At 30.1% G+C, this 19,051-nt stretch overlaps 1 protein-coding gene across 1 annotated transcript in view; it reads left to right on the top strand.

Moving 5' to 3' along the window:
* The first annotated feature begins 439 nt into the window (after positions 1-439).
* LOC143071899 (uncharacterized) overlaps positions 440-19,051 on the top strand; it is a 30,956-nt gene continuing 12,344 nt past the window's right edge. Inside the window, exons 1-3 of the mRNA XM_076246572.1 lie at positions 440-528; positions 12,288-12,814; positions 13,492-13,554. Coding sequence (XP_076102687.1) covers positions 12,377-12,814; positions 13,492-13,554 — 501 coding nt within the window. The 5' untranslated portion in view covers positions 440-528; positions 12,288-12,376. The remainder of the gene's footprint in view (positions 529-12,287; positions 12,815-13,491; positions 13,555-19,051) is intronic.

Below are 19,051 nucleotides of genomic sequence, written 5' to 3'. Positions count from 1 at the left end.
TAGGGAACGAAATTACTATATTTTGCAGTATAATAAGTTAATTAGGTTCTTTCTAAATGTCATTCATGAATATATCACTAACATTATTGTGCATCTCATGATCAGACAGTCACAATGCTTCAATGAATACAGAATGTAAAAACTCTTTTATGCAAATCTGACATAAATTGTTTAATCTATGGGCAATTGTATACAGTATGTCAGTAAATTGTTGTGTAATCACTAAGCAAATACTATAAGGGTAGAAAAAGGGGGAGGTAGGTTTATATGGAAATGTTAGTTCTAATATTTTGCCCATGTATAGATTTTCAACATTTGTAATATTTATAAATTTGTATACTTATCGATATAATTTGTACAAGCCAAATAAGTTATTTTTGTACTTTCATTTCACATGTTTACCTTGCTTGTTAAGCGGTTTTCGAGAATTGTGGGATAGATCACGTGACATGCTGATCGAAAAAAAAAGAGGATGATTTTTCTCCAACTAGTCAACATACTTTCAAAACATCGATAACGTAACCCATGGTAAGATACTATCGACAACAACATTCTAAAACTGATGCACTATTGCAATAATACATAATTAATTGCCATCCGAAATTACACATTGAATCGTCGACATTTAAGTGACACAGTTTTTGTTATTGATCCGGAAGATAACTCGACGGCCATTTTGATAATATATTGATTAAACAAAACCTGTTTACTGCGAAAACAAGTACAAGTTGAATTATATCCTATATCTGCATAACAAAATAAATTCGTGCATATAATGCATATTAAAATAAAGATTATACTCTGACATTGCAAAAGCCTAGCTGGCATCAGCAATTATACTGTTTTTCCCCCCAGGCAGTCCTTATGACATGTCTTGTATGAATAAATATAACTAATTCATTCAGCATGCTCCCTCAACATTTTTATATTAGATAAATATAAATGTTTTTTTTCCAGAAACTAATATGTGGTGCGCATTTAAATTGTATTTTTATTTATGCATTGTAAACTTGTGGAGCATGCGACATAAAAAAATAATATTCAAAAATACCCATGGACTATTGCGCATGCAGTTTAAAAAAAACAACATTAATGCAAATAAATAAACATTATGTTTTCAACACTTCTAATCATTTTCTGTGCATTATTTTTATTTATATTTGCTTGAGGGGTGAATTGGAATTAAAAATGCAATTGAAAAAACTGTTTCGCTCAATTACATAAAATATAATGGGTAAACAGTTGGACAGCAAACAAATTGATGGCTTCTAAGGTCAAGACATTGGTCACGTGATAAAAGGTCAAAGTTTACCCTTTTTTGGTAAAAGTGCATGCCTTGTGGTTTTTGGACTTGCATGGTCTTATTTGTATTCGTACATTAATAAAAACCAAAGTGTTCAATTATGGATTGAATTAGCTTCCTTATTTTATATAGTTATAATTAAAATTTTTTAGTGTTGTTAAAATGTTATAAATTCACAAGTTAAGTGAAACTTTTTTTATGAAAATTTGGTAGGTCCATGGAAAATCCTTAATAATTCCTTAGGGGTCATCCATAATTGTGAACCATTTTCCAAAGTGTACAAAACGTACACTTTTTCAGACCCCCCACCCTCCCTCAAAAAGTGTACATCAACCATTTTCGAGGGCCCTCATGGGATTTTTGATTATGTGATTACTTGGCCGTTTTTTTAATGATTATTTGATTATTAAGCCAAATATTTCATGATTATTTGATTACCTAGGACTGTATTTTTAGTTTATGATTATTTGATTACTAAAGATAAGCAAATATTTAATGATTATGTGATTATATTGGCAAAAAAATGGTGATTATGTGATTACTAGGACCCCCCCATGAGGGGCCTCATTTTCAGATTTTAAGAGAGGAATCAATCATTCTTAAGGCCAGAATTTTTTAATTTGTTGGTTTACGGATCCGCCGATCCGATTTTGCCGATTTCCAGAATAAAAATAAAATTCACTTTTCATGCTTTTTTATTCCCGCCGACCGTAACAAATGCATTATCCCTAAAAAATAATTAAAATACTCGTTTTTTTATGAAATGAAATGCATTAATCACTATTAAAATTGATAACACTTTCTGTAGTGAAAAAAATAAAACTTCCATTTTACGTTTCTAAAAATAGACAAATCAATTATAACTGACCTTGAAATGTGGTTTGCCAAAATAATTTTGCGAAACGAAACCTGTGTTTAAAACCAATTACAAAATCAATTCGTTTACCGTATTTGTCATCAGTCCGTAAGATGCATCATCTGATAGAAATAGACTTGTCCAAATGTGGACAGGTAGAAGACGTCAAGTTAAAGTACTAAATATTAACAAATCATTTGAAATTTTCTTGCTTCATAGATCATAAAAAAATATCGTCCATTTGTCCAAAAAAAAACGGGAATGCATGACAACAGATTTATCCGATATTCTCGTTTTTTTCCAGTGGACGAGTCCATTACGTTTGTTGACATGTGTGTTGAAACTTATTTTCGTACGACGTTTTTACATTTTTTCTTCTTTATCAGTTTTCGTGCTTGAAGATCGTAATTCACCAAGCCCACCAAGTTATCGGGAATTGATTAAGAGCTACGCGAATCTGTTTTTCATGTTTGTGAAATGACGATATCCAAGCAGTCCCCGTCCACTTTTTGTTTACGGGAAATTATTAGAATGTCATGCGATGTTTATGACAGCTGATTTCATCGAACTAAAATCTAAGAAATGATGACAAAATAGCATATTTTTTTTCTTTTTTTTGCAGACCGACCGACCCGACTTTTTCATTGGTAAAATCCGTAAACCAACAAATTAAAAAACCCTGGCCTAATAAAAAGAAGATCCTGTTTATTATATTTTAGTTTAATATAGAAATTTGCATTGAAAATAAACTAAAACATATCTGCCTGTTTTATTTGATGACATCTGTCTGTGATGCTTGTGTTTTGTCAGAATAAAGAGTACAAAGATTAGTGTTTCCCCTATCACACAAAGGGCACCTAGAGCATGCAAAAGATAAACAAAAGGGCACATAAATTATGCTATAAAGAATCAAAGAAAGGGAAATGCATGGTTATATTGCATTGGTAAAGGATGGACTGACAGTTCTTGTGGAATCAGAGCTCAAGACAGCAATCAATAAAAGAGTAATGTTTTAAAACATTTAAAGTTTTTAAATTTCTTGCCTGTATTTCTATTTAAAAGGTCCCTGTAAATTTGCCATTCATGGCACAGTCACTATTATCGTTTGTCGGCCTAGCCAAGATCAGATGTGCATTTTGTGTTTCACCTGAAGTCAAAAATGAGTATCACCTCAGGGAAAAACTCTTTTGATATTTTGGTTAAAAAATGGTTTAAATTATGAAAAATTGCCATCGTTAGGCTAACACTGGAAGCATTTATATAATTACATGCAGTTTTTGGAAGAAATATTTAATATTTTTATTAAATAAATGGTGTTTAAAAACTGTATAATTTTCTTTAATGGTTGCCTTCAAGACATGGTCACCAGTGTCAGATTTTTGGTCAATGACAAAGACAACAAAATATGTTTAGAATTATTGAATATCAAACATTTTAATTGAAAAAAAAATGACAAGAACATGTTTAACTCACAGTTATTTCAAACAACAGTAGCTTTCTTTGATCATTAATCTTATCTGATAAAACTGTATCTAAACTTATCTATAAATAACAAAACTTCCAAAAAAAACCTTTCTTTTGGTGTATCGAACATTAAAATAACTTGATGCATATTCTTACAATAAACAATCAAACTTAGCAATACTATTTATATGTTTTGTCTACGGACAAGACATTGTATTCATATTTAATGAAATGCATTATTAAAACCTAATTTTGATATAGCTGAAAGTGTTCTCTTGAAAAAAAAACCATACATTTTATCAAGTTTATCTATCAAATGATGCTTAACTTCGAGGAAAATGGAAACAAATACATTTTGATAATTATTATGTCTACGGACAAGACATTTTATTGATATTCAATTAAATGCTTTCAAAGATGATTGTTAAAGTTAAGATTAAAAGTTACTAATTAAATTTTAAGCTGTGTTTTTTAAATTTTGGAAAATATAAAAATGTAGCCATAATTCTTTACATATCTCAATAATTTATTGATTAAGCCAAAATGAAGACACATTCTTTTAACTGAAATCCATATATCTGACTGTTTAAAACAATCAAACTATTATTAAAACTCAATTTTGACATAGTTGAATGTGTTCTCTTGAAAAAATAACATACATTTTACCTATCAAATTAGGCTGAACTCAAGGAAATTGGATACAAATATATTGTGGTAATGTCTACGGACAAGACAATTTCAGTTAAAAAAAAAATCTGTAAGAATTAATTGTGACTATATTTATGTTAAAAATACTGAGTTTTAATTTGAATAGATAACTTTCATCACCTATAAATAAGATTTAAGTTCCATAGCAGACAAATAATTGAATTTAATACTTGTTATGTATAAGTGTCTTGTCCGTAGACACGTCCTCGTCTGCTGTTAATACTGAAATGCAAAAGATAAAGTTAGAGAGAGAGAAGTACTTTTTCTTCATTTGATTTAGTTAATCTTTTAAGGTATGCAGCAACTGGAATAAACAATATTGAAGTAAAATAAGGTATGCTTTTTATAACTGATAATCTGACACTTTTTAAAATCCACTCCTGTAAAGTAATTTTACAAAAATTGAGAACACTTAAATTACCATTTATTTATTAAATATAAGATATTTCTAAGTTTAAACAACACATAGGACTAATTAAGACCCATAAAGCCAAGCAATATTGTTAAAAAGACATGTCTACGGACAAGACATGTGTCTACGGACAAGACATTCTGACATATTTTTGAATTTTTTCCTCTATTAATAGATGGAAGAAAAAAATGTTAGTAGTGTTTTCATATCTACAAAAGAACAGGAACTTAGCAATGCAACATTAATGTAATTATGCTTCCAGTTTACTAGGGAATGCATGTCTACGGACAAGACATTTTTTCACTTTATTTGTATATCCAACTTTGATGGCATATATCTCCAGCTAGGGTACTGCAATTTTGATAAATGAGGTAGTTTTTGATAATGTATATACTGGAAGAGAAAACAAAACACATAATAGCATAAATTTGATTTATTTTTCTCTTTTATCACTACACTGAGCAAGCCAAAACCAAAAGTACAAAATTGCATAACAAGCGCATAGTATTCAACTTTTTACCATAACTTTGTAACCACTGAAGATTTTTTGTTGCAACAACCAGTAAAAGAAAGATGAATAAATTGTCTATAACAGTAAACCAATAATGTAGTTCAAATTAAGTTCACTTATTAACTATCAATTGATAAAAACAGTGAAATTTTAAATGAAACAACATAACGTGAAATTTTGACCATTTTCAGCATGTATTTTAGTGGTTTTTTTCAAAACGGTAACACCTATACAAGATATTTGATATTCATTGTGAAACCCATCATTCTCTTCTTCAGTTCAAAGATGTATTACTTATGTAAAGTTTATTTTCTTGTCTTTACAAGCCCATAACATAGACCCAATATGAAATGCACATCTGATCTTGGCTAGGCCGTATGCATATATACTGGATATTTTTTAAGTTAAGGTTAAACTTCATATGGAGGTGCTCCTAATTAGAAGAGGCTTATACTAAGAAAAATAAGTTTACTTCCGGTTTACTGGTTTACTATTTTGGAATGCATTACAAGAAAATTAATCAAAGGACCAGTTTAAAATCTTTTCACAAAATGGTGTCTTGTCAAAATCAAAACATTCAAAGAATTTAGTGTTTCCATCGATTTTGTTTATTAAACAGAGTGAAACGATAACGATCTATAATAAAGCAGCTGAAATTGACAATCGGGGGTAATGAGAAATGCTTGCAAACTTTTTGTTTAAATAATTTTACTAGTTCACATTTTTGAAAGATTTAGTTTTCATATGATTTGATCTTTTAATCGTTCAATCCGGATTGAGGAGAATTATGATAACGAAATAAATATCATCAAGTGAAAATAATAAAGAAGAAATAAGAAGAGAAACACACCCAAGCCAATTCTCAATTTTATACATCGACCTTCCCTACCATGCCTACGGACACGAAATAACTGCTAATTTCGGAAATAAAAAAAAACGTACTGTAAAAATGTTGATTTTTTAACCCCTTTCTCCCGAGTGTACATTTTGTACACTTTGGAAAATGGTTGACAATTATGGATGACCCCTTAAGGATGTACTTAGGTGAGGTTAGGTAAAAATTAAGAAATTAAAATTGATACTATGAGCTGGTAGATCATCAATTAAAGATAAGGTTAAGCTAAAAATATTGATACATTGTAGGTCATGGACCTCCTTTTCGAGATATTTGAGATTTAATATATGGCGGGAAAAGGCTGACTCAGACTTTTACCTTATATTTGCATAGTGGTATCATTTGGGTCACAAAACAAAAGAAAGAAAATCAAGAATCTTCTAAAATTTTGGTAAATGACCTTTCATGAGCTATTAACATGATTAAGTCTTATCTGAAAAAATAAATGGGTGTTATGGGGCAAAATATTTTACATTGTATTGTATGGAAACACACCAAGGAGTCTGAACATTTGACACAAATTCCAAAACCTCACCTTAGTACATCCTTAAATAGGTTTGGTAACATGTTGAGGGGTATAAAGTATGAAGTAAAATCATTTTTTGGTTTATATTTTAGTCTATCAGATCACAAAAACCCCAGGTACGCAATTGTGTCAGCTTATTCGGTGCGAGAAAGAGATCTAAGGGAGATAACTCGGTATTCGCATCGTAGGATATTGCAAGTTCACACAACAGTAAATTCAAGTAAAATTAATGATTGTAGATATATTTCGATGATTTCTTGAATAACTTTTCAATGTTCCATGTTCCCAGAGCTCCAGATAAGAATTCACATATTGGGTTTTTTACCCACCATTTTCTTATATAATTGGGTGATAAAGTTTTTTGATTGCATTATCAATTCCAATTCACCCCTCATGTTAATATCAAATTGGGTTTTTCACCACCAAGCTCCTTAATGTATTGGGTGACATTCACTTTTGTTTTAATTCAATGTATGTAATGATAAATCCCAAGCAATGCGAAAAAAATATGACTTCATGACACACGCTAATTGGATAAACGCCGAGAAGATCGAAATGTTTTCAAAAACACGTGTACCTATTGAGCAACGGAAAACTCTAACAGGGACCCATTTCAGCTACTTGATGCAGGGATCTATTTTTAGAACAAAAAGAAATTTCCAATTATAAATATTATAAAAATAGTTTACGCGACCATTGTAAACAGATAAGGGTAAATAACGCAAATGGTAGCCAATAAAAGGTTGAGAACTCATGGTTTTGGAATATAATTGGGTTTTCCTTTGAATTAATTGGGTTATTGAACCCTGCAATGAGCAATTGCATTAGGTTTTTTATTATTTGTATTGCGTGATCACGCAAATACGCACCTTATCTGGAGCTCTGATGTTCCTCTACTGTTATAACATTAAAATAGTCATGGAAAGGTTGAATATGACATTTTGTTCAAGTATTTACAGGTTATCAGAGATGGGTCTGATTACTTTCAATGTAAATAATTAAATTACAATTACTTTGTCATTTGTATGATTAAATTAAATTAATGATTTCCTTCATTTCTTCATTTCTGATTAAATTAATGATTACATTGGCATAGGTAATCATGATTACATCTGATTACAATGAATTAAAAAACCAAAAAACATTTTGAATGATAAGAATGAATTAACATTTAATATAACGTTAGTTCTTTTTAGAAAGAATTTTGTTTTATCATGTTTATATATTTTAAAATGATAACTTCAAACTTCATCTATTTATTATAAACCACAAAATTTCACTCACAGACATACATGAACATTGTGTCATCCATTACATTTTATCATCATTGATCTCTGAATCATTTTGACTTCAATTGAATATGGCTTTATAAAGAGTTTGCTGTTTGTCTTCTGACCTCTTCCAGACTTTATATGTATTTCAAGGTGCAGTTTTTGGAAGTTAAAATATGGATCAAATAAAGTGAACAGATATTAAAAAATGATGAAAAAAAAATGTAAACAAAATACAAGTACTATATAGTCAATGCAATTTACATGTCCAGTCCAAGTACATACAAAAAAATTTGCTTATATTAAACAAGATATTTGTCCAACTTTTAATTTAGTTTGTGCTAATTAGATAAATTTTCAAATGTCTGATAAATCTTTTATCATATACATTGTCCTACAGCTATACTTGATTTGAAATTGCATAAAAACAAACCTTAATTGGTTTCCTACCTTTCAATTCAAAAATTACAATAATCACAATATTAACAAAAGATTATAATTCAGGATTTAAGAAAAATATAATATTGCTTAAATATAACAGGTTTTTTTTATCAAATATATATATGTACATCTTTGCTTTTAAAAGTTAAGCTGTTAGTACTAAAATAAAGAGATGTGGTATAAGATAAGATAAGATATCTTGGTTGAGAATACCACCACCCATGTTTAAAATTGTCTGGATTCATCCTGAGATAAGAAACTATATAAGATGTACAAGTTCTGTTGCTTGCCTTAATCAAGAGAAAAAAATCTGATCATCCAAAGAACCAGAAAGGGATTTAAAACATAATACTGTAAATTCAGAAATTATTGCGTGCATTTATTATTGCGATTTTGTCATTTTACACTTGAATGCGATTTTAATTTTTACGATTTTGAGAAAAGTCATGCTTAAGTCAGTTCAAATATTACAAAATGCGAGTTTTAATTATTGCGTTTACAACTCAGTCGCATTATTCGCAATAATAAAAACCTCGCAATAATTTCTGAATTTACAGTAATCAACACAAAGATAACTGAACAAAAGCTGTATTGCAATCTGATATCATGCAGTTCTCATAATTCCTATTATATGTATTATTTCAAGTTTTGCTTTATTTTTTTCCCTTATATATTTGAGTTCAAAAGTCCTGCAACCAACTGTTGAGTCCTTTCAATTAAATTATTGATTGAATAATAAACTAAGCTGCTTTGTTGAAATAAAATTGGGGTATTATGTCATAAAATATACTAAATCAACTTCAAATTAAATCCAAATTCATATTTACCTGCTCTTAAATGCATAGTCAATTGGACTACAAAAACAAAAACCTGAGACTACTACAATGTATAACATAGAGATTGGTCACTTCCCATGTTATAGTAGTCTCAGACAAAAACAAAACTGACTTAAAAACAGTATGTTCAGAATTTTTTTGAAAAAAAGGACATTCACAACAATGAGATATTTATTATATATTCTGATATCAGAAATAATCTCATAGTATCAAATCAGAATGTCAGTTCTTTTAATTGAGATAATCAATTTATAATCACATTATTTACTTTTATAAAAAAACTTATGATATACATTGTAATCTGGATTTACAATCAAGCTTGTCGACATCTCACTTACTTTAGAAGATACTTTTAAAAGTTAACCTGTTAGTACTAAAATAAAGAGAAAGATAGATAAGATATCTTATTCCAATTTAAGGGCCCTTGAAGAGCAAAATAATGTATTACAATGATTTTTATAATTGACACATAATAATGTTGATATAAATCAGATAAATATGAATATCATAACTACAATGTAACTTCATTCTTAGATTTTAAACCACAGCCATATCAGAGCCACACATATATTAGAAAAAAAGGCAACCTAATTATATCTTCTATTAACTGGCAAATATTCTCAAAGTCTTAATTAAAACAATATCTGTACTTTATTGATAGTTTTCTGAGTTCAAAACATTTATTTTAAATTGCAACACTTTTCAATACCTCTAGGTTTTCTTGAATAAAAAGCCAATTAAATTTGGCACTTGTGCTTAACTTTTCAAATTGTTTACAACTTATTATTATATCATCATTAAATTCTTTTCTTAAAAAGTTATAAAGGGGAAACTGACATTTAAATATGGTATAATTGCCAAACAGTCTAGAAACGTACCAGAGTCCAAGTGTCTGTTAGCAGTGACAGTTAAATTACAAGTCACTATACATACATCAACAATGAATACATTCCATTGTTTTCAGGCAAATGAGGAAAATAAGAGTTTCAATAGCTTTTGTCTTACTACATGTACAAGAGAATAATAGAAATGATAATATAAATAAGGAAATATCAGAGACAAAAAAGACAGGATTTAGCCATTGGACTAGATATGTAAAGTATTCTCTTACTAATCCTTAGACTGGAGCTGCTGTATACTTAGAAAAAAAATGATGTTGAGGACTTGGCCCCATCAATCAGCATTTTAGACATTACATTATTGTCAATTGCAATCATTATCTGCTCTATTTGTTCCAACCTATAATGAGTATCAAAATTTATACCTAGGGTGGGAATTAAACCCATGTATGTTCATTTGCTCTATTGTTCTTTGTGTACATAAAATGTACATGTATATGAAACATATCAAATGCAAAAAAATGCTGTAATGTACAGTAAATATGGTAATTTGTAAACATCATTACACCCTCACCTTTTAAAGACCTAGTAAAGGAAGTCCCTGCACCTCGCTAGACGTGTTTCTTAGGCAAGATTTATTATATAACTCTTGAAAGTATAACACGATAAAGGTTATTGCTAAGTATATACATGTAGTAACATCAACGTGCAATTAAGATAAACAAACTGTCAAACATAAACAATCTACAAATGTACCACGTGTTTCTCTGCTGTGTTTGAATTCAAAACGACCCATCAGGCTTATTTACACGAATTTTTGCTAAAGCAGACAGTTAAATGTGTCTTTTTATCTTGTGAGGTCTGTTAAGAATGGACTAGCTGTTATGACTTGTGTATGCATGGAAATATAATGAAGAAAACATTGATTTTTACCGTAACTTTTGAATACACAACATTCCCAAGGTATCCCCACAAAACACATGGCTACTATGTAACGATGGCTGGTAACGTGTAGCCACTTTCTAACGGTAAATGTAATTGGATGATCTTCAAAGATCAATAATAAAATTGCTAATAAATGATACGAAATTGTGTCAGCTTATAAATAGATGAAAAAATGTAAACATTGAAATCCGCCATTTTGACGTACAGGAAACAAACTAATTTTCAATCTTGAATTAAAGGACATTGCGCACATTGCCAGCGTATCATGCATTATATATTAAACCAGTCATCTGCAAATATATCTTTCAATTTGTTTTTTACACTTACTTTTCTATGTTTTAGTTAATTTAATGTTTTAATTTACTACAGAACGGGACAGCGTTCGCAAAGATGCTGTAGAAAAAGTTATAGGTGGTGCTGTTTGTGGGCATAAACATTTTACATAAGGGTCCTTTTTGTGTCGACAAGTTGACCTTTGTCTGTCAGATTCAGGCGTTTGCCGTCCAACTGTAAAAACCATAATTTGGGAATTCTTATCTGGAGCTCGGATATATCTTCGTATAAACACATTTATGATAAATAGTTATGTTAAAAACATTAAACATGTTAAAGGAGTGCTAGCTTCAAGATCCATTCTAAAATTAAATTACTGTCAATTCATTATTGTTTATTAGATTCCAATTTTTGTGGATTTTGTAGGTACTTAAATTGTCCAACAAATAATTAATTACTTTTAATTCAGGAATTATTGCATGCTTTATTGCAATATTGTCATTTTACACTAATATGCAATTTTAATGTTTTCAATATTGACCAAAATTCAGTTAAATTCATATAAAAAATGTCAAAATGTGAGTTTAAATTATTGCGATTACAACCCTGTCCCATTTTTCGCAATAATGAAGATTTCGCAAGAATTTCTGAATTTCCAGTATGCAGAGGCATGTATGTAGACCTCGGCATGACCAATACATTAAATATCTGCAAACATTCAAGTTTACCTAGACCTCAATCCATGTAAATTGGTACCCACGAAAATAAGTGAATCCACAGTATTTTGTTAAAATAAACTTTGATGATGAACTACATTTTTTTCATGTATTCACTTGTCATGGTTGTTGTCTGTCACATGTACATTGTATCAATAATATATATAAACAAATTATGATGTGAAGAAATGCTAAAAAATAAAGTAATATATAAATATAATTGTTATTTGTAGGATTCTTTCTGTAGCACTATTAAAGTAAATTTGAAGATCTATGTTTTTATTTTTACAGGACCTACATGTATCTAAAATGAAACTAATTAATGAATGGTAAACAGAACAGTTAAAGAGAAATATTAATTGAAGGATGAGTTTGTAGAAATGGAAATAAACAGCCCAACAATTGAACAGGAGACTTCAGTAAATCGTTCCCCAAACTGTGAAATGGAAAGAGCTGAAGAAAACATATCTGACCAGCGTACAACAGACTTTGTAGAAAACAGCCATTCCATTACTGATTCTAGGAACTCTGAAAGTACAGAGAAACCAGATGATACAACACAATCAGATGAAACAAACATAGAGGCTTTGCCATTAACTTCTGCAGGTAAAATGGATTTGGAGGTTGGTAATGATATGGAGTGTCTTGATGAATTAGATGGATCCCCTAGACCTGCCAATGATGAAAGCCCCAATGATGGAGGTGATCCTGAGAAGGAGGTAGTTACTGATATGGAGTTTCAGGATGGATCTGCTGTACCTGTTACAGATGACACAACCATTGAAGGAAGTAATCCTGTGAATACCGAGGACAATGAGGTATAACTTCTCAAATTATCAGCTCAGTATACTGAGGGCAATCAAGGGTGTAACTTGTCAAATTATCAGCTCAGTATACTGAGGACAATCAGAGGTATAACTTATCAAATTATCAGCTCAGTATACTGATGACAACCAGAGGTATAACTTATCAAATTATCAGCTCAGTATACTGAGGACAATCAGAGGTATAACTTGTCAAATTATCAGCTCAGTATACTAAGGAGAATCAAGGGTATAACTTGTCAAATTATCAGCTCAGTATACTGAGGACAATCAGAGGTATAACTTATCAAATTATCAGCTCAGTAATTATCCCTAGACTGGCTATCAATGAATATAATTAGATGTTATTTGACATTTTTTACACATTTAGTTCTGAGAAATTTCATTTTGAATTTTCTACTAATTTTTTATGGCAATTGTTCAAAGCACTATTAACCATGAACTAAAATGAGGGAATAGTAGAATGTGCCTGAATGGTTAGAACATCAGACATCATCTTCAGAGCAGAAAATGAATTGAACCTTGAAACTTATTTCTGATAAGCTGATAAGTGCATGAAATAATTTACATGTTTATGAAGTTTATATAAACTGAAGATGATCAATGTTATATTCAACATGTACATTTTTTGTACATATCCCAGTAATCTATTGTATCACATGTATTTGTAGAGTGACACAACAGTAGCACAAGAAAGTCCCCTATTACAGAGAGACATTCAAGACAAGAATGAGGTAATATAAAACAGACACTTTATCAGTCAGAGCTCTGACATAAACAAGTCAGAGTAAATTGACTTCTTCAAGTCAGAAAATGTTTTGAAATTCTGACCTGTACGGGTCAATTTTGTTTTGCGTAGTTTTCCATTGAGTCCGTCAAACCAGAAGTTATTTTGAATTTGCCGCCGATCTAAGACCCATACGATCACGTGGTTTTTTGCGAGAGATCACGTGTTTGAGAGTCGTTGTTTTGGGAGTTTCTTGAACAAGAAGTTATTGAAAATATAGTAATTAATTACGTTTTTTTAGTGAAAATCTAGGTCAATGTGGTCATTTTCAGAAGGTAATACATATTACCTCCGTATTTTAATGGCCATTTTAATATTTTTTACGTGTAAAGAAGGTCTTTGCAAGTGATTTTGTTGCTGTTTCATGAAGGCGCGTGACCTGTAAATACGGACGCGTGGCCTTTGAGATGACCTGGTGTCTGACAATTCTGACTTGTTCAGGTTAGAAAATGTTGTTATGATAATGAACTGTTATTTTCGGGAGACAACTCGTGTTGTCTTAAACAGTATTAACATTATTAACCAGTCAGTGCGATTTTAAAAGTAAAATTATTACTTGAGTTGAACATCGTCACGTGATTTTTCTATTTTTAAACTCAATCATGAATTGACTTTTTAACCTTTCCGAGTTTGCGGCTTATTAAATATATTTGTTTTTTCGTTTCTCCCAAGGAGAAAAACGATCTTTTGAATATTGATATTAATGAAAATGAAATGAAAATCGGAATAATTTTAATAAAGGAAAAAGAAAGGGAGGGTTTAACTAAAGAACCAAATATTTTTTTTATTTTTATTTAAAAAAAAAATGATTTTAACTTGAGAACATTAAGAGATTAACAAAACGGGTTTTCAGTTATGATTATGGAATATGATATTAAAAACAAATCAAATGAAATGTAGGGTGAGTCTCCAGGGAGCACCCCTACCCCTGTCATGTAACTTGTGAACAGTCGAGATCCCTGCCCCCTAAACTCAATTTGTTCTCTCTGTAAAAGTATTATGAAATATACCAGGCTAGTCTCTATGGGTCGCCCCACCCCTTGTCATTTGAGAATGATCTTTTTTCTTGAAAATGGTCGAGATCCCCTTTAAACCATATATACTGTATTCCTTTTAATAATGTCATATTGATTTGAATGAAATATACCGGGCTTGTCTCTGGGTTTACCCCCTCCCCTGCCATTTGCGAATGTTCTCATATTTTGTAAACGGCCTAGATCCCCACCCCTAAGCCATATATATTCTTGTATGGGAAAATAAAACAAACCCAATTAAATATAGGGGAAGTCCATTGGGGGGGGGGGTCACACCACCCCTCCTGTGTGAAAACATGTAAATGGTCAAGATCCCCACCCCTGAACCATATATATTAGTGTAAGTGACAACAAGACAAATCAAATGAAATAAAGATAAAGTCCCTTGGGGTCACCCCACCCCCTTATGTTTGTAAATTTGTAAGCGGTTGAGATCCCCACCCCTTAAGCCTATATATTATTAAATGGGACAATACAACGAATCAAATGAAATAAAGTGAAAGTCCATGAGGGTCATCCCCATCCTCCTTTTTGAAATGGTCTGGATCACCACCCCTTAACCATATAATATTCCTGTTCGTCATTTCAAGAAGATTTGAATGACATACAGGGTCAATCCCTAGAAGTTACCTACATGTATGCATTTCACTTTACTAGACCAAACCAATTTGTACTTGAACTTGCTCAATGTCAGGCGACCATGGGAATGACAAATTATTGGAGCTTTGTTTGAGAGACCTCCTAACAGCATCCTGTTACAATTATTTTTATCTGTTGAGAGACCACCTTTACATATTGTATTGATCAGTGTTTCAGCAAACAACAGAATTGTCTATTCAGTATTATTTTCCTCTCACATGAATCATTTCTTATTAATTACATGGCATTTATGTTTTCCTATGAAGTTACACATCTATAATTCTTACCCCAGATGCTTAGCCACATAAAGCATTAACCTTTTATTTGAAAAATAGATAGTCTTTGTTTCTACAGCAGTGAGAAGAACATTGGAAGTCCGTATGTTCTGACTTATAAAAGTCTGAATGAAACGCGCGTCTGGCATACTAAATTACAATCCTGGTACTTTTGATAACTATTCTGACTTTAATTTAATAAGACTCAGAATGATATGAAGATACTGACTTGTTTTTAATGTTTAGAGTATTTTAGAATATGAATGCAAGTACAATAAGAATCCCTGACAAGATTTTGTTCCCAAAAAATATATATTAAAAATAACAAGTGTACAATTGAACATAAATTACAAAGTTATAAAAGTTGCTAAAAAATCTATTTAAAAACGCACAATAGATAGTTGTCTTTCAACTTTTACATGTATTTAAAAAACAGTGAAAATATTATGTATTATATGTACCACTTCTTGAAGGACAACAAAGTCACCAAACTTAGTCTGATTTTCTAAGTATTTTCTCCTCAACATTTTTTAAAAACAGAACATAATTTGACCTGTTTAAGTCAGTTTACAGAAGAAAAAAATTCGATCAAACTAGGTTTCTTCATCTTACTCCCCCCTTTTTTTCTCCTTATCTGAATCTGCTACTGTTGAGTTAATTAATTGATATTTTTTTTTAAGAAACAATTCAGTCAAATGGTTTTTGGAATAATGTTTTTTACAACCAAATTTTATATGTTAACATAACAGGAAAAAAGTCGTGAAAATACAGAAATAAAATACAGTAAATATAGTCCTCATTATTGCGTCGTATGTGGACCTTATTTCCTCTGTCTTTTATCTGGCTTTTCCGTACATTTTAAATCAATATGAAAAACTAGACTTAAAAGTTGAAATAAGTTTAGTTTGGACTGACTCTTTGAAGTCAGACCAAGGATTTGACCTGTTACAGTCAGTTGACAGGAAAAAAATGTCCAATCAAAACTAAGGTCTTCTTCCTTTAAGCCCCTTCCATATCTGAATCTGCTACTGTTGAGTTAATTAATTCATAATTTTTTTTAAGAAACAATTCAGTCAAATGGTTTTTAAAATAATGTTTTTTGAAAACCAAAAGTTTCAAATCTTAATTAAACAGAAAAAAAGTCATGAAAATACAGAAATAATACACTATTTTTTTTTTAGATAATTTGATGAAAATCTTTAGAAATCAAAATGCATTTGAATATTGAATATATCAAATAAAAAGGTTCCATACATTTTTAAATCAATATGAAAATCCTGGACTTAAAAGTTGAAATTAGTTTAGTTTTGACAGACTCTTTGAAGTCAGAACATGATTTGACCTGATAAAGTCAGTTTACACGGGGAAAAAATCCAATCAAACTAGGTTTCTTCATCTTAGCATCCCCCTTTTCCTTTATCTAAATCTTCTACTGTTGATTTAAATTAATTGATAGTCTTTTTTTTGAGAAACAATTCAGTCAAATGGTTTTTAGAATATATTTGTTTACAACTTTGAGATCTATATGTAAAAAAGTCATGAAAGGGCAGAAATAGAATAAATTTTTAAGATATTAATTTGATGAAATTTGTTAACAAAATACATTTAAATATAAAATATACCAAATACCAAATACATTTTTATAGTCCTCATTATTGTGACTTAAGGGGAGCTTATTTCATAAGTCTTTTAGTCTTTTATCTGGTTTCCCATACATTTTAAAATCAATATGAAAATCCTAGACTTCAGTTAAAATAAGTTTAGTTTTGACTGACTCTTTGAAGTGAGAACATGATTTGACCTGATAAAGTCAGTTTAAAGAAATAAATTAAATCCAATGAAAACTAGTTCTTCTTCTTCTAAGAGCCCCCCCCCCTTTCCCCTTTCCCCTTATCTGAATCTGCTACTGTTGACTTAATTAATTGATCATGTTGATAGGTTAATTAGAAACAATTCAGTCAAATGGTTTAAAATAATATATTTTACAACCAAAAGTTCCATGTGTTAACTTAACAGAAAAGAAAGGTCATGAAAATACAGAAATATAATAAAATTTCAAGATGATTTGATGAAATTTGTAAACAAAATATATTTGAATATAAAATATACCAAAGACATTTTTTTATAGTCCTCGTTATTATGACTTTATTATTGGGTGTCTTTTATCTGATTTCCCCATACATTCTTAAATGCATATGACAATGCCAGACTAAAAAGTTGTAATAATTAGCTAAAGTGAAGTTTTTGGCTGACTCTTTGAAGTAAGAACATAATTTGACCAGTTTAAAACAAAATTATACATTTAAATATTGAATATGCAAAATAAACTTTTTTATAGTCCTCGTTATTGCGCCGTATGGGGACCTTATTTCCAATGTCTTTTAAATCCGTACATTTTTAAATCAATATGAAAAAACTAGATGATAAAGTTGAAATAAGTTTAGTTGGGACTGACTCTTTGAAGTCAGAACACGATTTGACCTGTTAAAGTCAGTTGACAGGGAAAAAATGTCCAATCAAAACTAGGTCTTCTTCCTTTAAGCCCCCTCCATATCTGAATATTTTTTTAAAGAAACAATTCAGTCAAATGGTTTTTGAAATAATGTTTTTTTTTAAACCAAAAGTTCCAAACGTTAATTTAACAGAAAAAAAGTCATGAAACAACCAAAAGTTCAATGTGTTAACTTAACAGAAAAGAAAGGTCATGAAAAAACAGAAATATAATAAAATTTCAAGATGATTTGATGAAATTTGTAAACAAAATATATTTGAATATAAAATATTTTTTATAGTCCTCGTTATTGTGACTTTATTATTGGGTGACTTTTATCTGATTTTCCAATACATTCTTAAATGCATATGACAATGCCAGACTAAAAAGCTAAAGTGAAGTTTTTGACCGACTCTATGAAGTCAGAACATTATTTGACCAGTTTAAAACAAAATTATACATTTAAATATTGAATATGCAAAATAAACTTTTTTATAGTCCTCATTATTGCGCCATATTTCCTTATTTCCTCTGTCTTATATCTGACTTTTCCGTACATTTTTAAATCAATATGAAAAAACTAGACTATAAAGTTGAAATATGTTTAGTTGGGACTGACTCTTTGAAGTCAGAACACAATTCAGTCAAATGGTTTTTAAAATAATGTTTTTTTTTAAACCAAAAGTTCCAAATGTTAATTGAAGAGAAAAAAGTCATGAAAATACAGAAATATAATAAATTTTTAAGATAATTTGAAGAAATTTGTTAACAAAATATATTTGAATATTAAATATTAGTATACCAATGCAAAAACACTTTTTTATAGTCCACATTTTTGTGACTTTATTATTGGGGGTCTTTTATCTGAGTTTCTTATACATTTTTAAATGCATATGACAATCCCAGACTTAATAGTATTTTACTGACTCCTTGAAGTCAGAACATAATGAGACTTGTTCAAGTCAGTTTGCACAACAGGATTTACCTCAATGAAATATTAAGATA

The sequence above is a fragment of the Mytilus galloprovincialis genome, chromosome 4, assembly GCF_965363235.1.
Source record: "Mytilus galloprovincialis chromosome 4, xbMytGall1.hap1.1, whole genome shotgun sequence".
Taxonomy (NCBI): Eukaryota; Metazoa; Mollusca; class Bivalvia; order Mytilida; family Mytilidae; genus Mytilus; species Mytilus galloprovincialis.
This window is presented reverse-complemented; position numbering and strand designations above follow the sequence as displayed.